General features: G+C 41.6%; 1 protein-coding gene across 1 annotated transcript; it reads right to left on the bottom strand.

The window, feature by feature from the left end:
- Positions 1-933: 933 nt before the first annotated feature.
- fstl1b (follistatin-like 1b) lies at positions 934-21,910 on the bottom strand. The gene is made up of 11 exons (XM_071476222.1): positions 21,740-21,910; positions 21,537-21,593; positions 8,724-8,825; positions 8,401-8,530; positions 7,134-7,166; positions 6,538-6,668; positions 5,897-6,015; positions 5,353-5,465; positions 4,559-4,669; positions 4,324-4,418; positions 934-2,451 (listed from the first exon to the last, which is right to left on the bottom strand). Exons 1-11 carry the CDS (start codon positions 21,740-21,742, stop codon positions 2,410-2,412), a joined length of 936 nt encoding a protein of 311 aa, XP_071332323.1. The 5' UTR covers positions 21,743-21,910; the 3' UTR covers positions 934-2,409.
- Positions 21,911-25,646: the final 3,736 nt, after the last annotated feature.

Here is a 25,646-nt window from a genome sequence, read left to right as displayed (position 1 = left end):
TTATTGCACAGTTTATTTACATTTATAGCATTCACACTACCTTGTTGTTGGGTGTAGTCGCGTTGATTAATTATTTTTAAGTATTGCGTCAGCGGGTGAGTGGTGCCCGATGATGCGTAATGCCAGCTGCCCAGCTCCATATGCCATTATGCAACGTACCCCTTCTGTTACATTATGCAATGCACTGCTGACTTAGATGTGCACAGAATGGGAAAGAGGTACAGGATAATTGGTTTCCACCCACTGTATTCAGACCTATCAGTAAAACTGGACAGCTCTGTTCTGCCAGCGTTACATTATGTGTACTGTACCGTTTCGAGAAACTTAAAGTGCATACTGAGATATTAGAGTCAAAACATGACATGTATTCACAACATAACATGTGACTGTTAAAACAACTTAACAGTATATGAAAGCTAAAACACGAATGTTGCTTACATGATAAGCCTGGAAATGTATTATACCACTGGCCTTTTACCCCTACAAAGTATTTTAATGGTGTCAAGTATGTGAAGGTTTATTAAGGTAGCACAATAAATAGCACTTAGTGCAAAATATCAAACAGTAAGGATTATCATGCACTCAAAGGCAACAAAATAAAATTAAGAAATAACTGAAATAACCTAACAAGTAGTAAAACATCAGTTAAAAGTGAGAGAGCTCTTAAAAAATGGTTGTTTAGATTAAATAGTCTATTTGTGTGAGGTGAACTGCTCCACGGTTTACTAGGAAGGACAGGAAATGAGCTGTTAAACTATGCCTGGGAACAGCCAGTAGACACTGCTTAGCTGAACTGAGAGACCTTAAGTAACGATTCTAATGGTAATAATGTTACAAATTACCCTCTAATTCAGACAGACCTTCTAAGTCAGATAGTTATTTATTGTTCTCCAAGTGCACACACACTCCCAAAGACAAAATGAGAAAGCTGTGTTGTGGTGTATGGGCTTTATTGGCATACATACATGTTCCTTACAGTCTCTGCACTTGTAGTGAAATATAAAGGTTTAGCTTGAAACCTAGTAATGCAACATTCACACAGCCATTTATCAGGGATAGAGTCACAAAGCACTAGTTTACTGCTAAACTTCAGCAAAGCACACTCATTCTCATTATGCCATGTGGCATAATAGCCTTTGTGCAGGCAAAGGTACTGTTTGCAGGTCTAAGGCACTGATTTTTATTGTCATATCTCCCAATTTAGATACAGGATTTTAACAAATAAACACATTTAACAAACCAAACTACTCTCAGCATCACACGTAATAGCACGCACACAATCATGCACACACACATACACACACACACACACACACGCACACACACATACACACACAAGCGCTTTATATGCACCCAATTATTGATGCGTCTAAGCTACTTTAGTTGACAGTGAGGCTAGTCCTGCTGTTAGAGTGACTTTGAAAGCACAGGTATAGTGTTGTTGCTGGGTCCAGAGTAATGTTTTACCTGGAGAATTTTGTACATCATTCAAACACATCATCAAGACTTTGGTTTCAGATTTCACCATGCTATATTCAGATCAGGTCTCACCTGGGTGCAGTTGTGCTGCTTCACCCTGAAAGCTGGACCACTATGTTTTTGTCTCAGAGATGTACGACACAGATAGAAAAATGTTTGACCCGAAAAGCACCAGAGAGACTTGCCTGAGCATAACATGGGAACAAGATGAGTTCCAACTCAAGCCAATAACATACTGTACATAGAAGCAAACACTTTTGTAGAAAGAATGATTACTTTAGCACTAAGATACAAACAAATTTCAGGCTTGTGATAAACTAAAGCCTAAGAAAGCTAGAGAGAAAGAAAGAGAAGTGCATTGGTCAAGTAGTGGCCTACTGTGGCAGTTAAATTGGCAACAAAATCACTTATAACTTTACCCTCTTTCCCCAGCTTCTTCAACCAACCCCCCGGACTGTAAAACCTTTGAGGGTGTTGAGAAACATGCCGCACCAGATGACAAGTGGTCAGCTTTCTCCGTACTCCAGCAGTTACCTCTTTTCAACAGGTGGATTCTCCAGGTTCCTAAATTCATTACCTTCTCAAACAGTGACTTCCACATTCCAAAACAGTGACAACTTGACAGTTTGTTTAAGAATAACTGTAAAAATATAAGGATTGTAGTAAAAATAGCCCCAGGGCTAGTGTAGGGGCACAGTAACACAATCAAACATGACAGTACTGAACACAAGGGAATCCTATAATACTCTTTGATAGCCCCTGAATCTAACAAACATCAACACAAACACTTAAACAATGTAAAAAATGTATAATAATTAACATAGCAGAGAAACATGAAAAAGTCAGTTTAACAACAACGCACGGCCGCAAGGTAAATCAAGTATGGAAGAAGGGTGATGGCGCGCATCCTCTTCTTCATGGTGCCCTTATTTAGGCCTCCTTTGTGCTGGCCTTCATCTTCTCAACTGTTTCCTGTGTTTAAAATGATGACGAAAGTTGAGAAATGAGATCAGTTTCTTTTAACATCTTTGCAAGTAAACACATCATTTGAATGCGTTATCCATCAAAAGCAGCACTGTATTCTGAAGCCACTAAACTTTATCCACAGAGCTGCATTTGTTTGCAGTGGAATTATAAGCTGCCGTTCTGGAGGACAGAGTACATGACCTTGCTGACTCAGCCATGGCCTCAAGCCAGAGCCCTAGTACTACATTGTGAGCCTCTTACTCTCATACAGATATAAGCAAGCAAACACACACTCACACTTCTCACACTTTGAATGCACAGGTTCTAGAACTATGTTGAATTTCAAGAAAGGTTTTAGAACTAGGTTCTAGAGCCTAATTCTTGGGACAGGGAGGTTCTAGAACTCTATTCATGCTCTACAGAGGTTCTAGAATGGTACTGAACATCTAGAGAGGTTGCACATCTTTATTCTTTGTCTGGGGAGGTTCTAGAGTTTCAGAAGAGGCTGTGGCAGTTGTCCTATCTGAGCTGTTACTATTGCTAGTGTTTGCCTGGAGAGACTATACAACTATTGTGTGATAGCAGAGACTGCAGCATTGTGCTGGCAGTCTGGAGAGGTTCTTGGACTGCAGTGACTGTCTTACGTGGCCATCCACTGCATCACAAAGAGGAATTTGTACCGTCCCAGCTCAAACATTAGTCTGCAGTACCATGTGCCTCTCATTTCAAGACTGTCCATCAGTCTGGTAGATTTTAGAATTTAATTCTATAGTGTTTAGGTCTTGAGGAATCTATGTAAATTACTCATTATTACTAAAATATTTATCTCAAGTACTTTCTTTTGTCTTTTCATACTAGTGGCATCTTTCCATTATTTTCTTGGTGAACTGACAGGCATTTTGTTTGGCATTTTTGTCTTTCTATCATTTATCGACCTCACAACAGACTACGGAATTAATAGTACTTTACCAATTTAACAATGCACTCCTTTAACAAGAAGTATCAAAATGAATGCAGCAGAAATAGAGATATCAGTTTTTTCATTCAGTGCATCTGTCCTCATTGTCAAAACCTGGCTTCTACATTATCCACAGTGCAACTCAACTGCCAGCATTTCAGTCAGAGTTTCCAGTGTGCTATGCTTGTAGTGGCTAATGTAGGCTACATTGGCTACATGCAGCTAGCCTCAAATAGAGATGAGAAGCTACAGAGGTCCAGTAAGCTCCCTTTTTTTCCGAAATATTCACTCTTCGGAATAAACTGTATAATACACTGTATAACCTGATAACCGCACCACACCAAGTCTTTAGTTCAAGGTGTCCCTACCCTTCTACAATAGAGAGTAAGAAGGAAAATGTTGGTGCTCATTTGGCTGTTTTTCTCTGCCATCTACCATCTATGTCATATCCATGGTCATTTCATAGTTTTATTGATCTAATTAAGAAAACATTTCTTTATTTCACAGTGTTTGATTTGTTGTTTCACTTTTCATGCCAGGAGTCATAAAGCTGCTGATACCCTGGCTCACTGAGCTGTGGTAAACAATCACATAAAAATTCACAATTTGCAGTTCCTCAGTGAATTGTATTGTGATGGTTAAGCCGTTTGGTCCCAATACTCTTTGTCCAGAAACATATTGCTAGTAATCAAAGTTATATCCTGCAGGAATCTAACAGCAGACACATGGGTCAGGGTTCCTGTCAGTGATATTTTATGGACCTTATAACCAAGTGGAATCCTATGTCCAGTGGACAGTGATGGAGCTTTTTTTGTCCTTTGCTGTAGAGAAATTCTCAGGTACAGTTCTGTTTTATTATGATATTAATATGTTTGATTACATTCATTTTTTTTAAATGTTTCCAGATTGCAAAGACAGACCTGGTGCTTGTTGAGCTCAGCCACACGGACGTTCCACTCCTCCTCAGTCATCTCTGCCCCAGCATCTGCTGACTCATCCACAGCCGCCATTTTGTCTGGACAGATAAAATAAAATAAATAAAGATAAAATAAATAAATACACAAAAATGGCAATGAGGATGGGGTATTTGTCTTAGTGTGTAAAATGATTAAAGTCTGAAGAGGAGCAAAGATCATCTCCAGTATTTTATCTTACCAGTGCAGGTCATCGCAGTGCAGACCCAGTTGCCACATGCACAAACACAGCGGTTACACTCCACCTGGGTCTCTGCTCCGTCCTCATATGTCTCGTCCTCCAAGGCACATTCTGCAGAAACACACAACAAAATGATTCGGCCAAGATAACAGACTGTAGCAGAATGATAACAGAAGCAGTGTTAATGATATCAATTTCCATGACCAAGACTTGTCAGCATCTCAAAATGCCACATCATTTTTCCAGTATCTTCATTTTAAAACACCATGCCTTGCTTGCTGACTAGTTTTGGCTTGCTAGTGAAAAGTCAACAAATCTGCCAACATTCCTGCTAAGCATGTGTGTTGGAGAAACAAGTTTTTTTTTTTAAATCTGGACTTTTCCAAACATTTAATATGTCTATCATTCTCCTCAAATCTCCAGGCTTCAAAGCCATGATTTCTAAACCCTGCAAGCGCACTGAACCCAGAGTTTAAAAAAAAATCCCCAGTAGGTCAGCCAAATGTGTGTGTTTGTGTGTCCTTGAGTCTAGTGAAGCTCCAGGGTGCAGTGCTCCATGGTGAATGTTAGTTCTCAGAAATGGAGCAATGCCCCTGCATCCGGTGAACTTTAATGCAGATATGTCAGTGTCAGATGACTGAACAGACTGAAGTGACGACCACAAATATGCTCATGTGCACAATTAACTGAACACCAGAACTGCCCAGCTGGGTTTATGTCAGTGCATCCCTATACTATATCAACTGATGTGTAACTTTATGCTGCATTATGCCAAAGTATCAGTTTAAGCTCACTCTTCTCTGGTGGATTGAAGCCAGGTTTCAGGCAGTTGAGGAACTCATCAAAGCTCAGCTTCCAGTCAGCGTTCTCATCAGAGAGCTCAATGAGGGCATCAACACACAGGCTCCTGGGAAGCACACACACAGACAGACACACACACACATACACATGCAAAGACAGAATAAATATCAGCTACTCTGTATAGTGAGAACAAAACATTACAGAAACTAATAAGCCGACTCTAGAAATGATCTTTCATTTAGAGTGTTCCATTTTAGAAAGCGCAGGTGTTTATGCCTGTGTTGGCTTCCCACAGGAGGCCTTCAGTAAAGTTTGCCCTGACCCAGATAGGGTTCAACGACTTACACTGTGTACCTTAAAATAGCACCGCAGGACACAGATAAGGGCCTGTATGTACCTCAGAAGAAAATGTTCACGTAGTTTGAGGGGAAGTGAAATACTGACAAAACAAAACAAGGAAATGCAAACAGTAGTCATTTTTGTCGTCTCTCGTGCACACTCACATAAGCAGGCAAATCCACACACAAACACACTGACCTGAGCAGCTTGTTGCTCTCCTGGTCCGCGTAGGACTGCAACTCCACAACCGACTCGTTGTGCTGGATGAACTTGAGGAGCTCTGAGGAGTCCAGCTGAGAGTCACCGTTGTCATAAGACTACAGAAACACAGAAAGACATAGGAGAGGCACAGCAAACATTTATGTACGCTGGATTACAGACTTTCAGACTGTCTGATGCAAACATTACACAATCAGGGGGGGGTCGCATTACACATTTGTCAGTTCGTGTTGTGCACGTGTGTACTGCAGATATTCTTCTGAAAGTAATCATTTTGTTTTTTATAGACAGGTCAGTCCAGGCAGCCAGCAAATTTGCAGTCACCGTCTTAAGTACATGTACAAGAGCGCACCAGTTGCCGTGACAACCACCTTGTAGCCCTGATGTTAAGTGATTTCAATTTAGCATGAGCACCTCAAGCACCAGCTCTAATTACAGTCATATTGGTTTTTCAATATTTTAAAATGGACCTGAAGCAGAAATAGGTGTAAGATCACATGAAAAAATCACATGGTGGATTTGGGTATTTGATGAAAAGAATTGTGTAGGAGCCATGGTGCAGTAACTGAGACCAGGGTCCTTTTTGTGTTCCTGCACCCTAACAGAGGAAAGCAGCCCACCTTGAAGTATCTGAGCAGGATGTCAGAGAAGTTGGATCCTTTGACAAACCAGCCATCGGGGACAACCTCAGTCTGCAGCCACTGGATCACACGGCTCCTCAGCTCGTTGCGGTCAGCAGCATAACATACCACTTGAGGGGTGGGAACATTTCCATAGGTCAACAACATTAATGAAGAATCCAATGGAAAAAAATCTATCTTGAAAGCTATTTCAACACTGACCCCTGTCCTTCTGTGCGTACGTCACTAGTACAATGCTCATTGTGCTCTTTCCATTAGACCATAAATTAGAGTTATTGCACAGATATATAAATAGATAAGATAGACAGATAAAAGCCAAATCTTAATATGCAAGACCCAGAGTTTACCCATCTGTGACCTTAATCCAAAAATAATCAAAATATCCCTGAGTTGACCTTCTTGAAGTGAACACCAATAAAAACAATTCAGTGAAACCATTCACTTGGATTTTTTCCTTTTCCCGCTAAAATTGTATACACATTGTTAAATCCTCAGAATATAGTTTCATATATACATACAATATATGCATGCACGCACACACGCACACACACACTCACTCACACACACAAGCTCACCTGGGCTGGCAGCTGCCTGCTCTGTTTTCTTCTCTAAAGGTGATTTAGAAAAAAAAAAAAAAAAAGAGGGAAAGATTACAACATTTGAGCCAGATCAATTGAACAGTGTGGACTTGATTCAGATTAATGGAGCTAAACTTGGCTGTGACAGCACACTTGGCCAAAGGTCTGTGAAGATGACAGTGTGAGATAACTATTCTCCTTGACTAACTTTTCTGCCACAGCTCTGATCAATGTTCAGGCCAGCGGGGACACAAAGAGTGCAACATCGCCAAGTGTGAGCAAGTTCAGTCAAGATATGAGCTTAATATTAGATGTATTTATAGATAAGTCAAGGCCAGGAGTGTGAATGTAAGGTCAGCTTGGTTCAGTGCAGTGACATGTGATTGGCCTTATATGGCTGCCTATCAACCCGGTCACCTCACATATCAGTTCCAGATATGACTTCAATTTACTATATACAGTTATCAGCACTTGTTAGGTGAGCCAATGCCATCCCACTAGAAGAGGGCCAAACTGGCTCTTTGCCTCTCCACCTCACACCTTTTACAAATCATGAGTTTAGTGAGACTTTGATATCCTCAGTGCAATGCTTGTAATGATGATGTAATGTAATGATGTTACGGCTCAAGGCCAGTAGAGAATGTAAAGTAGAAAGATGCTGAGATAAACAAAGTTAGACTAAGATATATGAGTTTCCATCCTGCACTTGACAACTGACAACCCGTAACAGAGCATTTGGGAATAGGGATGCACTGATGCTTTGGTATTGGTGTCGCTACTGACCTGACTGACCTTTGATCAGTCTATCGTAAATACAGTTTCCTGGGAAATGGCAATAAATTGTTTCCACCAGAAACATTAATTCAGTCATCACAGGCCCACAACTCAGTTTCTAGTCTCATGCTACCGCACATAAACACGATGCCACTGAACTAAAGTCAAGTCTGTTCAGATTTGGCACCTCTCCTAGACAAAGTACTCAGGTCTATCAGAAAACTTTGTTGCCCTTGATAAGACTATTAACTATAGATTATTAATGATAACCACACTTAAGGTGTAATTTACTGGGATTGTAAAAGTGAACTTGAAAACAGCATCTGATAAGATTATTACCAAAATAACCAAGCTTTAAAGCTTCGCAAGGCTTAAAAATCGTCGATTCATTTGCGGAGGAAGATTGTGTGATACTAGTGGACTTTGTGGTTGGAGAGTTTTGTTCAGCAGTTTTATTCTGTGTCGTGGTGCTACGTGCTGATGCTGGTACCCTGGCAGTGTCCATCATGGGCCACCTGGATCTTCAAGCCAGTCAGACAAGCATCTCTGTGGAGCTCACAGTGATTCCTGTAGGTCTTTCCATTGCTGCCACACACTGACCTCTTGTGGGGCTTACAGCTCTGGACACACAGAGTGAAAGAGAGATCGAGGAGAATGAAGTGATCAGTAGAGGAAAATTTAATTTCAAAAGTGGTTTTAATTTTCTTTGTGTTTTCCTTGTCAACTCCTATGTCCTATGTTAAAAAAAAAAAAAAAAAAAAAAAAAAACCTCGACTAAAGTCAAGGCAGGATTACCAACCATTTAACACTCACCTCTATACACAGACAGCTGGGCTCCCCCTTCTCAGTGACAGCACACTCTCTGCCTGCCCCACAGAACACATTGGCACACACTTTGCTCTTGCTCTGCAGCTCCTGAAAGAAAAGAAAACACATGGCTGCTGCTTTAGAAATACCATTGACTTCTACTGATTTCACGCACAGGGCGGCACTGTTGCATTAATAACAGGCCCATCTGAAAGCACTGTGATGGCGCTGACCAAATAAGACATAACAATCACAAATTTGCAGAACAGGCTCAAACCCCAAACATTTCACTTCCTCCTGATGATACTCAAATAGAAAGCTCACTGATTTAAACTCCCACAAGAGGTTATGTATGCTATGTATTCAATCTATACATATTCTGCCTACACAGATATTCCCTTTATTTTGAAAAATACCAAGACATAACTTGACATTTTGCATGAAATCAAAATCCAGCACTAAATGTGGCCTATTTGACATGAACTGCTTCTTAAAAACACTGTGTAATTGGAGGCAAATGTAAAGGAAACATCATGGCAGTCCTTCAAGATTTGATGGCATGGCATTTCTCCTCCAGGTGGTGCTACGCCATGAATTTCCACAACTTCCAGCAACATGATGAATTTAAATAGTCCTAATTTTGTGGTAATGATTTTGACTCACTCGCAGTATTGCACATTTCACCCTTATACAAACGGAGGAGGCAGAATTCAAGTACTCTCCAAAAATTATGACTGTAATTTCTTAGTCAGTGGGATTGTCTATTTATTCTTTTATTAATCTAACCCTTATTTTACCACGCAAGACATTAAGAACAGATTCTTATTTACAGTGACAGCCTGGCTGTCTGTCACTATGTGTGTTTGGCAGATTTACAGAAAAAAATCCAAACATTTCTATTATTAAAACAACTACTTTGCATGATTGTACTATAGCCTTATCCCCTCTTTAATACCTAGTTCATGCTATAGTGTCTGCACTTCCACTGAAGTCTCTGGAGATCCATTTATGTTTGCCAGTAGTTGCCATGTCAACGACAACCAACCTCAGCTCCAGAAGTGACAGCTGACCATACTCCACTTAGAAAAGAATTGAAATAGTGGACCTGACGTCTTTTCATTTAAACAAGACAATACTGCAGATTAAAAATTGGAAGGATAAAAACGATACTCTCTCTCTGTGTGTGATACCTTTCTAAATTACATCTCACATCTTAAAAATCCTCATTCTTTATATTCAAATGTCTCAAGTGTTTCTGTCTGAGTTAGTTTCTTTTTTAGTTCATTTAATCAGTCTCATTTTCTCTTGTTTACATTTCCATGCCTGTGCCTCTTTATCTTTGTTTGTTGTGGAAGATCAACAGTGGACTTGCCAAAAAATGAGTCCACTGGAACTAGAAACCAACCAATCACAAGACGCCAAGCGGAGCTCCAAGAGCTGTTTTATGACCCTCATTACCCCCTCCTTCGCATATCTGTGCGTCTTTGTATATGTGTGGGTTTGTTTGTGTGTATTTGAGCTTGCGTGTGTGTACAGGGTGTTTCCACATCTGGAGTCTGAGCTGTGTTTTCCTTTGGGTCCATTCCCATGCTCCGTGAAATCTTTTCTCCTCCCTGTTTCTCCAGACTCCCCTCCTCCTCCCTAAGTCACTGTTTCCTGTTAAGAGTGAGACAGAAAGTTGGCCTTCTGTGTACGACTGCACGTGAGTTGGCTTCCGGGCTTCTGCGTGTGTGTGTGTGTGTTTGTGAGCGCCGAGTCTGGTATGTAGGTTAAAATGAAGGTGGATTCTCGTGACTGATCTCTCATAAGCTCACTAATGATAGAATATAACAAGATGGATGGAGGGGGGCGGGATGGGGGTGCGGGCAGTCACATGCAAGCATTGCAGTGTAGCAGCTTTAACTGAGAACTGGTGAGAGGAGAGGGATTGTAGGTTTCAGTTCATTTCTATGCATAAGTTAAAGACACACATGCACACACATGCAAAGCTGAGGTCATGGTAAATCTTCAAAGCCATCCCTGTGGCCTTGAGCGTGTTGGACAATTCAGTTTGTTAGACACAGATGGGCTAGGGGCCGCTGAAACCTGTAGAAACCTCCAGTGAGAACATGAATAATGGATGGGCTCCTTACATGACTCTGGTATAATCGAACAGCTCTGTCTGTCCATTTCTCTTCGACTATAGAACCAGCGGAGGATCCCTGACATTTAGCTAATAAATACAGAGGCACAAGGCCCCCTTTTTTTTCTCAGCTGATTCAAGTGGATTGTTGCTATGGTGAGAGCATGTACAGGCTCCTGTTGTGGCAAGATCACAGACGTGTCAATCAAATGAGGCAAACCAAGGAACCAAGTCCCATAATGAGATCAGAGCAGAGTGTGTTGTTCAGACTTCATGATTTACACAGCCACACAACACAAGATTGTAGAAAACAACGGGCAAAGCGACTGTAATGTGACCCGACCAAAAGCTAAATATTGCAGCAGTAGCCCATTCACCTTATGTGGTCATAAATCATGTCTGTGTTTAGCCTGGAGCCTTCATTGTTAAAATGAACGTGAGTGGGCAGACATGCACCATTACATGTACCATCACTGAGAACGTTTGGTTTTTGGTCATAATTCAGAACATGGTGTTTAGATGCACTATAGAGAACGCTTGTTATTCATATGAATGTAGCATCATCCAGGTTGTGGATCATCTGTATCTGCACCCCTCTCTGATGGGTTTGACATATTTTCACCAGTGTAAGATGAGAACAAAAAGCAATCAAATATAAGCTGAAAGGGTCTGTTTGACATTTTGAGAGGCTTTCTTTGTGAGAGTTAGAATCAATACTGTCCTCAGATCTGTATGCTAAACAGGAAGCCGAAGCCAGCGGCAGGTTAGCTTAGCATAAAAAAACCAAGACATAATGTCAACATGCTCAAACACATAACCAGGTCTCTCCAAAGGCCTCACCATAACGGAGACAGTACAGTGTGTGTAAACATGCTCATTAATCATCAATCACCAACAGTGCAGACACGAGAAAAAATGTGCAAACTCAGCACTAACAAAAACAAACACACCCACTGTGGGTGTCCTACTTAAATGACATCAGTTTGTCATTGCAGCCAAACAAACGCTGCCTTGTTTTCCTTCTCTCCCATTTGAAACCAATCACAGAAGCCAGAGTTCTGATAAGTGACCGGTGAATCCTAACAGATTAAACACAGCCTTTTCGTACAAAAAGCTGCCTCAAACACACTACTTATTGCATATACACATTTCACAGCTCATTATCCTCGACTCCTGTCCTTTTATTACCCCGTAAATTCAATTTCAATAAATTTGTGTTGTGAGTTTAAAGGGTTTAAAGATTTAAGGTATTGTTCTCATGACACCCAATGCATCATTTTCGTCTTTCTATCTCTGCGTGGTGCCTGAAAATTCAAGTCTACTGTCCTTTGATTTCCCCAGTGCTGTAATTCTGTCTTGTCATTTTATCCTCAGCGCCATGCCCTTTTATGGCTGCAAGAGATGTGCCAGTGAACCGAGACCAGCCTTGCAGAGGTAGGTGGAAGTTGAGAGCAGCAGTGAGAGGGAGAATAAGAGGAGGAAGCCTTGAAGACAGACCGATTATTACTGTAAATGAGGTAGATGGTGAAGATACAAGAGGAGGGGTGGGGCTGTGTGTGTGCTGAAGTCGATTCCTCCCCTGCCACATGTTGAACGGCTCAGTGCTGAGGCAGACTAGAATCAAAGGCGAACATACTCTTGCTTTTGATAAGAAAAAGCAGCAAGGCTGAAGGCACGCACACACACACACACAAAACAGTATGAGTAATGGAGCCTGTCTGCTAACATGCGCATGTTTTGTGTTTTGTGCATGTACGTGTTTGTGTGTGTTGGAGACGCTCCACTGATCTAGCAGACCAATCGATGCTTCTCCTTGCTGTACGTGTCACTTTATAGCCACCGTGGATCCATTCCCACAATGCACTCTGCTGATCATTAGAATAGAAAACATTGATTGGAAGATGCTTAAAAAACAAGTGCATTTAAACACCGAATGTAACCTTTCTGTTAATGAGTTTTGAAGCAATATGAATTTCTGTCGCAATCACAATCACTTTAATCAGCTTGATTAGCTTATCTGGCATAACAAGCTTCATTTCATGCAATCCAATACAAGAGCCCTACAGCAAATCCTGTTCATATTGAGCTTTTCTTCAGTCGGTGTTAGAGAGGTGTTGATTCAGCAATATGCTCATTGCGGAGCCTGTACTTTCCAGCGTTGCTGAATGGTGCTGCATTAGAAAAAGGTGAAAGGTGGTTCAAGTTGAGTTGCATGAACATCTCTATGACAATGAACGTGACAAGGTTCATAAATTTAGGATTTATAGGTTGTTGTGTCAGGTTTATTAGATGTGTCTGGTAAGCTCGCACCTCACCGTAAAAGATACAAACATTTGACAAAACATTTTTTTTCTTCCCCCTGAGGTACAGTAAGTCTGTGTGTATTCATGAATAAAATATTGTGATATTTAACAAGTTGAAATGTTATAAAATATCTCAGTAGGGTGGAGGGAGATGGAAGTAATGATGTTTCTATTCGTTCTACTGGCTAATATAACATTTACAGTTTGTGTCAACCAAGAAAAAAGGCTCTGAATTCTATTCTCAAAAGTGCTTCTCCTTTAGATTTGTCACAGCAAAAGACAATAAATTGGAATAAAACAATGACAATTGGAATGAAAGCAGTTAATTGTGTTTATTTTTTTATTTGTTATGACTGAAACACTGCCAAATAATGACTTTTGAATTGAGAAAAACAAAAAGCGTTAACGATTATGAGAGTTGAAAAACTTAATTTGGCAGCTAACCCCTCAAAAAACTCAAAGTTATTCATCGAAGAAATTACATTTCAGAACTCATTAGGGGGTTACAACAACGACGCGGACATGAGCAGATGAAGCAGCCAAGACAAGGCAGGCGTTAAAGCCCCCAGCTGCGGCCTGAAGGCATCAATCCGTCTCCATTTAGAGATTTTGCAGCTGGCATTTATGATCAACTTAAACCTCAAAATCAGCTTGAAACAGATGGATAATACTCAACATATAACTGCATGCGGTTGTCTCTACAGTTGTTGAGATACTATTTGTACTTTAAGTATTGAAGGGATAGTTTGACATTTTGTCTGTGCGTGAGAGGTGGATTTTGTTTCCCTTTTGGCCCAGGGTTTTCCACTGATTGTGACCAAGAGACCACTATTCTGACAAAGAAGCAACCTGAGGACTACTATTGTAGGGTGTGACATATTGGGAGGAAAGGGGTTGAAATAAGATTTTTTCTCACCTGTTAGATGCTTTAGAAACTATTTTTATTTTTCACTGGAACTTGCAACAAGAACTTTTTATGGGCAAAATCAAGCACTAACTCTTTTTAGATACGGGTCAGTATACTAATATTTTCAGGTGCTTGTGTATGTTACGTATACACATATGACATTAGGGACGCATTCCAACAGTGGCAAAGCACAGGCTACCTAGGATGAGTACCATTTTAATTTTAAGCCAAGTCAACTTGGCTTTTCATGTCTAAATTTCATGCATTTGAATGAAATCTGATTATTCACCAACAATAATTAATACATGGAAATGTGTAGAAAAAAAAATAATGATCCCAGCAGTTAAACTATGTGATTGAATGTATGGTCAGGGACCACCTGCAGTGCCTTCATGGACCACTAGGGGGGGCACGGACCATCAGTGGAAAACCCCTGCTTTAGACAAAGCCAGGCTAACTGTATCCCCTGTTTCTAGTGCTAATGCTAAGCTAAGCTGCTGGAGTAGCTTCATATCTACTTTACAGACATGAGGGAGGTATTCATCTTTATATACACGTCTAAGCCTATCTTGAATGTGTGAAACATCATGTCACTAAAAGCAGAACGACACTGTGGCTGCTTTTCTTACCCACAGTGACTCTACACTCAGGCTGACACACACACAGCACGGCGACTTCACCCTCTCAACCTTAAGGTGTTTTACAAGCATGTTTTTAATGATAATGAGGTGAAATAATGGACGCCAAACTAGAAGTGAAGGCAGAGACGCAGACAAGAGACAGAATCGGGAGAATGGGAAGGTGGGGTAGGGGTACATTCCTGAGCCATGTTGTGCCTCAGCTGGGGTCTGACAGAACTCGTCTTGAGCCAAAATCTCCTCAGTATCTAGGTCAGAGAGGTGCCCCTGCTCCCTCCCTCCCCAAGCAATTCCCGTTTTTCCGCCGTGTTGTCGCTCCAACTCCAGATTGTCCAACACTCTTCAGCACCATGAGATGTGGACTCATGCCAGGAGCAAAGAGGGCGAGGAGAACACAAACTGAACAGCTCATCTCCTTCGCCTCCCTCTCACTTCTCTTTCCCTCTCGCCGGGCCTTACCAGAAGAGAAGTGGAGCTCAGCCAGAGAGGAATGAGAACCACTCGCACTCCGCACACTGTAACTTAACTATAAGCCAGTTTCCTCCTTTATGGAATTAATGCGAGTTTGTGGCTAAATCCATCGCACAGGGGAGAAACATCACAGACCCTCGTCGTCTCTGATTTTGAGTCATTACAGAAAGCTGTAGCGTTCGCCCTCAATAATTCACGTCCCTCCATTCTCAAACTATCTAGCCTTTTCTTCCCTCTGAATCTGTTTGACTGTATCTTCATACATACCAAATCAGGTTCAGTCTCATTTCCTCTGTACTCGACAGCCTCTTGAGATCAGACATACAGTAAAGCACTCCACTGAGAAACACACATTCAGCCCCCAAAATGACACAATCTACCGACATGCTTCCTTTGAGATGAAATGCCTGGTTAGCGTTTCATGGACTTATATGACAGCGAGCTGATAGTGGAACTGGCAGGATGTGTCCTTGGAGTAATGAGGCCCAAGTAAGACTAATGTGAGTGTGTTATAAAGTTATGAGCGCTTTGTAAAAGCTCTACGGGTGGTCTCACACACTCTCTAGGGGGGCCAGGTCTGAGATTAAACCTGCAGAAACAAAGGACCCTGGGTAATGACCAGTTTACACTGATCTGCCTGTTATTCTTCTCCCTGTTTCTTATTCAGTGTGAAAGGAATGCACCAACGGACGGGATGATGTCACCCCCAGTCTGCAGCCTCTTGTTTTACACCCACCAGCCTCGTCGTTCAAGAGCTGAAATATAGCAACTACACCCTGAAAGTAGAAGAAACAAAAGTAGGACAGACAGGGAGGAAAAAGACGGAAAGAAAGGACGGAAGGAAGAGAGAGAAAGTGAGAGAGGAGAACACAAAGAGCGAGGGAGAGAAAGAAAGAGAGAGAGAGAAAAGCAGGAAACAGGTCCTGGACTGAGCAGAGCCACATCTGCTAGCAGTTAAAAACGTCACCAGCGAACATAAAATGCTATGAACGCAGCACCACCCCTGGCCTCCCCTCCCCCCCGTTCACCATGTGGTGACACCACTGAGACAAAACTGTCCCCTGTCACCTTGCCTACATCCGTCCCACATCAATGCAAGATTAGTCCCACCTCCATCCGTCCAGTCCTCTATTCCACATTCCTGTCTTGTCAGCCTTTCCTGTATGAAGTGCACACTTTGTCACCTTGTACAACTTAGATTTCTCTCTCCGTCTCTCACTCCTTCTTGACCCAATAACCTTGATATTGCCCCCCACATTTTCCCCGTGCTAACTGTCTCTCTCTGCCCACTTGGTCACTTTTCTCTCCCCCTGTCTCCCACCTCTGGTCTGTTCTGGGCATTTTCCACTGCCAGAGAGAGAGGGAGGGAGAGAAAGAGGGAGGGAGGGCCCATGCTAAGCTCAGGCCAGGGGAATGAGTATATTCCCTGCCCTCTTCTCTGTTCCCTCTTTGAGGCCAGTATTGGGGCTAATGGCTGGAGCACGTTTGTAGAAGAAAAAGGCCAACTTACAGACAGCAGGATGTGATTTGGGCGTGCAGCAGTTTAAAGTCTGTTGAACTGCGAACATGCATGTTTCCACAACCTCTATCGTCTCAGACAGGGTACGCTGACGGTACACCCACACACCTTATTCTGGGACGCAGACCAGGTCTAATAAGTGCTGACTAAAAACAACAGTGTCTTATTTTTTCCACACAGCTCATAGACAAACTATTTATAATAAGGCATGATTCAATTAGAGCTGAGATCCGTCATTTAGTCACTGACCAACTATTTTAATAATAAATATTTTGTTATTTTTTCAAGCAAAAATGCCAAATATTTACTGAAACTTAAATTGACTGAAGTGATGACTTTTTTTGTAATATATAATATATATATATATATATATTTTATTTTATTTCTCAGAATTTCTAACTATTGGCTGTGGGAAATTAGAATGTCTGTTCTATTATACTTTCTATTGTTGACATTTACAGACAAAAAAATGTATTGATTAAATGAGAAATAATCAGCAGATTATTGTTACTTGTAATTCAGTGTCTCTTGTGCATAAGAACTAATTAATTCATGGACCTTGTTGTTGTAACTGTTTATCCTTGAGGTCTCGGATAATCACAGTCACATAGTTTGTTCTGCTTTATATCTTTCATCACACACACTAAATAGATAATAAAATTCAAGAAAAGAACCTCATTTCCGGGAACGACATGTTCTGTTTGCTAAATGAAGACAATAATGTGTGGCTGAAAGTTTAGAAATGCCAGTAAGTGGACGTTTAAGCTTAGATCGTTTCGTTACTACACCCAAAGGTCAGGAATTAAAATAGTTTAATGGGAGTGGCTGTTTCGCTCAGTGTGCTGATCAAATTAAACTGAGTAATGTTCCCCTGGGGACTTGTGTTAAAGACGTTTTGCCCAATGCGAGGCCTGACCTCTGTCAAACTCTTTTACTATCCCGTGTCAAGTCATTTACACTAGACACAGGTAAGATCAGCCAATGCCTCACATAAATGGGTGTTACACTTTTTTTAATAGCAAATACACAGGCTCACTCTTCAGTTTAGTATCACTGGACAAACAAAAGCAGCAAATCCTAACAACACAGAGGCTGAAACAAGGACATGTTTGGCATTTCAGCGTGAAAAGCAAAATAGCTGCAGATTCTTTTTCTGACAATTGACTAACCAGCTCTAAAAAAGACAGACTTATTGACAGGCAAAATTACTGAAACACAACTTACAAAAGTGTAAATGAGCCACTTTAAGGCTTGAGTCGAGGTAAAGGCATTCTGCTTAAGAGCAGAAGGATTTATAATGACCATCAGAGAGCTCACTTGTTGCTAGTTATTCATTCATCTCACAGTGATCCTTTTTACACCTAGCAAACTGCATTTTACAGGCAGGACCTGATCTCCTGGTGCGTCCCCCCTCTCCACAGGCAGCTGGACAAAGGATGATCTCTGGCAGAAGTAAATGGCTGATATAAAGTTTCATTGTCAGTTAACCTTATCAGAAATCTCCGTGACATGTTTGGGTCAGGGTGAACTAAAGTAAAGTGACCTATCTGTTGATTTATTGCCTCTGGCAGGGAGCAGAAAAGAGGAAAACAATGGGGAAATTGTAATTTCGGCCACCTTTATGTTTTTAACTGCCTAACTACTAGTGTGCATGTTAGTATGTTACATATTAATTATCTCTTACTCACAAACCCTGTGAGTAGCCTTTAGTACTGCTCTTTGTCATTGTGTGTGTGTGTGTGTGTGTGTAGTTAATTTATGTGTAGTGCCTTCAAGTGCAGAGTGCCGTTAATGATAAGATACCAGTACAGCTGGTAAGCTAAATGAGGACTCCTTTTAAGCCAAGCCAAGAGTGAAGAAAACACACTGCAGGGACATGAAACACAGTGCAGCCCCCTCCTCCTCCCTCCTTCTCTCTACCCCCTCACTACACAGCCAAGTCTTACCTAAACCCCAGTCTCCCCTGCTGTAATTGCATGATTGTGGCTCCATCTCCTCTCTGTTTTACATCACTCTATCTCGCCACCCTCTATAATACGTGCGCAGGATCCATGACTGGATGTCAGTGGAGCCACAGTAATTAGAGCAGGCTGATACAGACAGAGGACACAGCGTCCCCCTCATGCTCATGTTCCCTCCACCTGGGCAGATATTTTTAGCCCACCTTGAATGAGAGAGCACAGGCATGAACATGGTGATACGGTGGGGTGCTTGAGCGGCTGTGGCTCAATCAGGGCCTGCTACAGATCCAAGGTCTCAACAAGGGAAACATCATCGTCATCTTCCTATTTATCCTCTCAGCTCTTGTACTGTCTTAGCAAAGAGTAGAGCTTGTCTGGTGGTCCTGGTGGCCTCCTCTTGACATCTGCCCATAGATAAATTAACCACTGTGTCATTCCGCCCCGTCGCCACAGATGATGCAGGATAGCACGATAAACACTGCATGCCGTAAAACACAGTAATAAAGACTCTCCTCTCTTTGTTTATATGCAAGTGTGCGCGCACACATGTCCCCCGAGGCTGCAAACTCCTATGACTTTCACTATGCCTGCATCTCGACCTCCTTTGCATATCAAGCTCCCGGTGTGTTTGAGTAAAACATCAACATTTTATTCACAAGATGCATATCTCGTTTCCAGCTTGCACACATGAACGCAGAGTTTTCCACACGGAGCCTCGACCTCAGAACCCCCCCCCCCCCCGCCACACTACATCTCTGAGCCGCTTATCTTCAAACACTGCAATTTCTCACCTCAGGAAGCACACAGACATTCTGCTTCATATTAAATCAAGAGCTGGCGTCCAGATTTTAATAGCCCACACTCATACCAGAAAATAAAAACATCAAGTCAGACACAAAGAATCCTGTTTTCATCAGCCTCTTTTATGTTGTGTATACAGTCATTTTAACGCATCCCACCCAAACATAACCTAAACACCTACCCTGAAGCCTCATCAGATTCACTCTTGTGAGGGTTTTGCTCCAACTTGTTGACCTCCCTGAGACAGCACACTGGTATGCCAGTTCAGGCCCTTCCCACGGCCAGTCAACAGGCCATATATTATCAGGGTAATTACCTTCGGAGAATAGATGCCTTTCTAATACCTTCCCATTAACTTCATGGGTACACTCAAGGCTCAGCTGTGTGCTCTGTCCTCACCATGCCATACCTCACACATCATGGCCACGAATCCAACAGAGACGCACACAATAGCACATTTACCAGCCAGCAAAGGTAGGAACAAACAGTGGAAGGTCAGCTGGGAGGGGCCTGCGTGCCGGGCTGTGAGCAATGTTGTGGCAGTTGAGACGCTAATGGCCGCCTATATGAAGCTGTAAAGATAGACAAGGCTGCCATAGCGCTGAGTGTTTGAAAAACTTCTCCTCTAATTACAGCTAATCTGGAAGAATAAATGAAAGGAAGTCGGTTCCCTGTTTATTTCCTCAGCCTGTAACTGTTGTGCAGGTCAACAGAGGAGTCAACACAAAGCCAGGTGTTCAACAGCTGTGTCCGGTGAGGTTAAGACCATCAAACACCACCTGCTGTGTTTATGTTGGTTTCTGTCTCTTAAAGGAATAGCTTCACATTTTCAGGAACAAGACGTAACCTCTTTCTAACCAGGGGCCAGATGACGAGATTCATACCACTCTGATGTCTGTACACTCAATATGAAACTGCTGTTTCCAGTCTTTTTGCTAAGCTAAGCTAACAGGCTGCTGGCTGTAGCTTTATATTTACCTTACCCTCATGGGGGGGGGGGGGGGGGGGGGGTCAATCTTTTCATCTAAGTTTCATTAGCTAAGGGAGTAAACAAATTTCTTAACATGCTGAACTATTCCTGCGCTGAAACTTTATTTATTACCCACAAATTTATTCTTTGTGGGTTTTTTTTTTTTGGTTTTTTTTGAGTTGGTCCTCCCTGTGCGAGAGCAGCTAATCTAACAGCACATTATCTCTGTGTTTACTCAGAGGCAGGACTACTTAGCGCCGCAGTGTGAGACCCAAAAGGTGAGTATTCTCCCAACCCCTGAGCACACTCACCACCCCTGAGCACCCAGACAAACACACATGTTCTCTGGCCGACCACCCAAACATGGTGTTTGTATGCCATTAGAGCAGCTGCCAGTTGGCGGAGCGTTTTGCACCTAGGCATGCTACAATACTGATGACAAGGGCCGTCAAACCCCAAGGCGAGCAGGGCTTGTGAGATGAACACAAACACTCGCCCCCTCCCTCCTTCTCTTTTCACAGTTGTCTGTCACCCCTGTGTCACTATTGTTCCCTTGTGGCAGCTTTTGCCGTGCTGTTAACTTCACAACTCCACAAAAAAAAAAACATAACAAAAAACTGAGAATAGGAAGAGTATTTCTGTGTGTGTGTGTGTGTGTGTGTGCGGTCCAGCAAGATACAAAAATATTAGTGTTTGTTTCAGTTCAGAGACAACACAACCAGCCTCTCATATGTGCCATGATTTTTTAGGAATGAGGATAATCTCCCTGCTGGAAAATGTAAATAAACTGTGAGTCTGATTGCTTCCATAATGAAGCTCATAATTGGGCAGGGTCTCAACAATAATGACATGATGATTGGTTCTTCCTTCAGAAGACAAATACCATAACAAGCCCTGGAAACACGGATGGAAATGGCTCGTTTTCACCACAGCCCCGCGCAGAGTCGGACAATGGACCGACTGACTCCAGATGTGCAGCTGGTTGTATCTTTGTGAACAAGGCTCGCTGTATGTTAATGTGACTCCAGACGTACAGTACAAGAGTGAGGCAACATTTGGTGCCAATTTCAAAACCCCACAACGAAAATAACGTGAAGTTCAGAGCAGGAACAGAAAGCTGAACTTACCTCAGCGCTGCAGAGAGCCGCGGAGAGCAGAAGGATCGCAGCCACGCTTCGCAACATCTGGACATAAAGGAAAAGGGAGAGAGAGAGAGAGAAAGTAATGTTTAGTGAAGGAAGAAAGGACGTCTCCATCCGCTTCCACACCGGTTCCTTCGGAGGTTGAGAAAACTTGGGGGAAATTTCCTACTTTCCGTGTTCTACGTTACCATTTTGTGGAAAAAAAAAAAAGCTGCTCGGCTCGGAAATCTGCTCGGAGGGTGGGAGCTGGTCTGGATGTTTGTCGGGACGGAGTCGAGCAGGAGGTCCGTGATTTCAAGAAATCTGAGGAGCGCTGAGGAATTCTTGCCAGTCCGTCAGCCTCTCCTCCTCCTCCTCCTCCTCCTTCCTTTCCTCTCTCACCGCCGCGGCCAATGAAAATGTCTGGAGTCCTCCGAGGACGTTCACAAAGGGGTAGAGGAGGAGGAACCGTGGAAAGTGTGTGTGCAACCACAGTCTCCTAAAACAAAATTACCTCTCTATATTATTAAGTGTTTTTTTTTTTTTCATAAAGCAGCGTTATTGCTGCCTGGATTATGTTCACCACCACCGTGTGTGTGTGTGTGTGTGTGTGTTTGTTTGGGGTGGGGGGTGGGGGGGTTCCAGCTTTATCTATTATAACATCTATTTCTGTTGTTGGACCCAACGGATCTAGCAGCACTTGTTATCATCATCATCATCATCATTAAATGGTTGTTTTCAGTTTAGGTCACCACTGGTGAAGTTGGTTTAACCAGCTAGTTAAAGCTGTATGATATTGATTTTCGGCCACTAGGGGGCTGAAGAACTTCAAACCGAGCTGACAGACTTAGCTTCTTAAATACATTTGTTATGTGTGGAGTTTAAGCGTTTTACGTGGACATGGTGTAACATTAGATTTCCGGGGGAAAAAAAAACAAACAAATATTCACGTTAGATCTACTTCATCTTCTGTAATACTTTATCAGCTGGAACTCTTGTGTAGAAATCAAAGCTTGTAAATATTTGTTCTCATCTGGGCATTATGATGCAATTGTTAATCATGTGGGATTGAATAAAGTGTCCTTTTCTGACCTGAGTTTTTGTCAGCTGATAAGTTCAGTTTATGCAGAAACTGACACCAACTGATTTAAAAAAAAAAAAAAAAATCATTCAGGCAGCCATTTATAGTGATTTAACTTGGTCATATACATTTGTATAATGTTTGAATTTTGATTAATATAATGTGGAACATCAAAAGCTACATAAGCAGACCTTAATATCCACAGTGGTTATGTGCTGTTGAACATAATAAAACATTTCTTTTTGACCATAGATGACATTTCTTTTTGACAAAGTACCTTGACCACAAGTTGCTATTCATTACTTGACTGAAAATAAAATATATTCACCATTTTCTGATTATGCACAAGCAAATATAGGGAGAGTATGGTCAAATTTCTCAGTTGAAAGCCTCAACAAGTATGTATATAGTTCCATGGGAAGTTTAATGGAGGTTAGAATTTGTAAAGTATTTGTATTGCTGACAAAAATACTAAAGAAAGGGAATTGTTGCATGGATATAATCAAGCAACAATGCCTACTGTGACACTTGAATAGCTTCTACCTAAAATGTATGCAGTTAGATGGCATTACTGTATAAAGAAATACAACATGGCTTTTTTGTCTGAACTGACTCATCAACACCAAAAGGGATGGGAGGATCAAATTTGTGGTACTGCAAGTTTTTGGTTGTAGCCTATACCCATCATGCTTCTTATAATTTCCATGTGATATGCAATGTCAAATCGTTGATCTACAAGGCAATTCAAGCTAGATCATACAATGTCACTTTCTTGCTGTGTCCTTCATTCAGACCTACAGTTCATCCACAGAAGCCCTGTACACAAAGACTTTTTTTCTTTCAACCATGCGTTGAAAGATTAATGTTCAAAGGTTCTTATGATTTCAGTATTTCAGGATTACAAACCACCACTGGTGTGCATGCTCCAGCGAGGAGTAATTAAAGAGTGATTAAGAAGGACGGTCTAAGGCACCGAACACCACAGCGCGCTGAATTTTGAATAGAAAGAGGAGGATGAAGGATTTTTTTTCCCACTGCAAGCTATCAATTATATATAACTTTATCCCCTCTAAGGGAATCTATCTGTTTAAATAGATGCTGTGATTATTTGATTATTCTTTGTTGAATGTGTGTGTACGCTACTTGAGAATGTGTGTTCTGGCGTTTCTCATTTTACCTGCACCAAAGTTGAAGAACAAGCAGTGGAAAACATGAAGAAATTGCTGCTTTTTGTTTTTGTTTTACTGCTGATGTATATATTTTGCCAAATTGTCTCAGTCAACCTTAGCTTTGCCTCCCTGTTTTGCTGGCATGAAAGAAGCTGTATCAAAGGAGAGTAACAGCGTTTTCTTCTCTCTCTTCTTTCTTTCTGTTTCTTGTGCTTCCCTTTGGGAGTTACAATACAATTTTTCAACTGTGAAGCGAGGCAACACTGCAACACAGACAAACTTAATTTAGCGCTTTGGTGAGACGACTGAACTAAAATGTAGGTTAAATGTAAGAACTTGTTGACAACCAACCTGGACTCTTACAAATCAAATTTAGACTAGGAAACATTTTTAGAACATATTTGCTACAATGCTAAATGTTAATACTTAAATGGGAACACTGCTGATTTTATCAAAGACTGTTTAGACGTCTTGGGGAATACAACTGCATATGCAAATTTTATATAAAGCCTTTTGTTGCTTCAGAGGAGATCGACAAGGAACCTGACAAATTGTGAGTAATGTAGGCACCCAGTTTTGACTTGGAAAAGAATGCATGGAATAAAAAGGAGACAATATTTCTGGTTCGGCTGCATCTGTTTTGATCATATCTGATGATTTTATAGGAAATTATCTGTTTTCCCACCAATCTCCTCTCCTGCAATGCAATGCTTGTGGTAAATAAAGTGTGTGCAATATTTCTCATGGTTTTGGTCAGATGGTCACAGCACTTGGTTAAAGGCAGGAAAAAGCTCAACCACAAGTACAATTCAAGATCTGAAACCCTGGCCTCAACATTTTTGTCAGAGGAAATTAGTTGTACATAAACTGTATTGACATAGAGTATGCTTTTTTTCATACAAAAATTGAATTGATTAACAATCGACATCTTTGTTCCTATCCCACTGATACACCTTTTTCAGTGTCACAGGCCTTTAATATACAGTATATGTATTTTTTTTACCCCGTTTATGTCCACCTGCTAAAACAAATAATGATAAAAATGCAAACAGAATGTTTCTAAGAGCAGTTTCTGCTGCAAACGCTGATAGACAGTTGATCCTATCATCCACTAGTTTAGGTTTCGTATTATACGTTGCCTGTGCCATATACACACATGCACATATACATACACACAGATATGTGTGAAATATTAAACTCTGACTCAGAAAAGAGCCCACATTTACGGTAGACTTGCTTTCACCATGTTCTGCAGGCAGCTGGGAGAAGATGAATACTTAATCAGACAAACTGTTTAATCTCTCTTCTTGCTGCAACGTCCAACAAACAATACATGCTCCCTCTCCAAGCCGTCAGTGCAAAAGGCAGAGCTCAGCTACCACTGATTTAAATTCATGCACTGTGCGCGTATGTACGAGCGAACCATGCAGTATTCAGGATGGAGAACAGAAGTATTAGCTCCTCTGATGTCTCTCTGTGTTCTGCCAGGGGCTTTCTGAGAGGCATCTCAAATATTCACAAACATCCATCAATGCCTGAAAGGGTCAGACTAGCCACGGTCACACAGAACTGCTCTTACAGGCACACTCGCAGGAAAGAAACACACACACACACACACACACACACACTCAAATGTAGGATACACATTCAATTAGCTCCATTTTTTGCTCCTGGAGTTTTCTTTAATCACAGTTTTTCTATCATGTCTTTCTCTGAGGCCTGCTGAAGTATGTTTGTGTGTGTGTGTGTGTGTGTGTGTGTGTGCGTGTGCGCGTGCTTGTGTGTGTGCTTGTGTGTATGCTTGTGTGTGTATGTTTGTTCCAGATATTACATATGTTGTGAGGGCCCACATGTTTTTACATAAAC

The sequence above is a fragment of the Trachinotus anak genome, unplaced genomic scaffold (genome assembly GCF_046630095.1).
Source record: "Trachinotus anak isolate AG129_WGS33_773 ecotype Australia unplaced genomic scaffold, CSIRO_AGI_Tana_v1 ptg000001l, whole genome shotgun sequence".
NCBI lineage: Eukaryota > Metazoa > Chordata > Actinopteri > Carangiformes > Carangidae > Trachinotus > Trachinotus anak.
This window is presented reverse-complemented; position numbering and strand designations above follow the sequence as displayed.

What these genes read in the sequence shown, in the direction of transcription:
- fstl1b (XM_071476222.1), bottom strand. An exon ending in CGGCTCTCTGCAGCGCTGAG is followed by an intron (nt 8,826 to 21,536) that starts GTAAGTTCAGCT and finishes CTTTTCTTTCAG; the next exon opens with GAGCTGCAGAGCAAGAGCAA. An exon ending in GCAGGCAGCTGCCAGCCCAG is followed by an intron (nt 6,669 to 7,133) that starts GTGAGCTTGTGT and finishes CCACCCCTCAAG; the next exon opens with TGGTATGTTATGCTGCTGAC.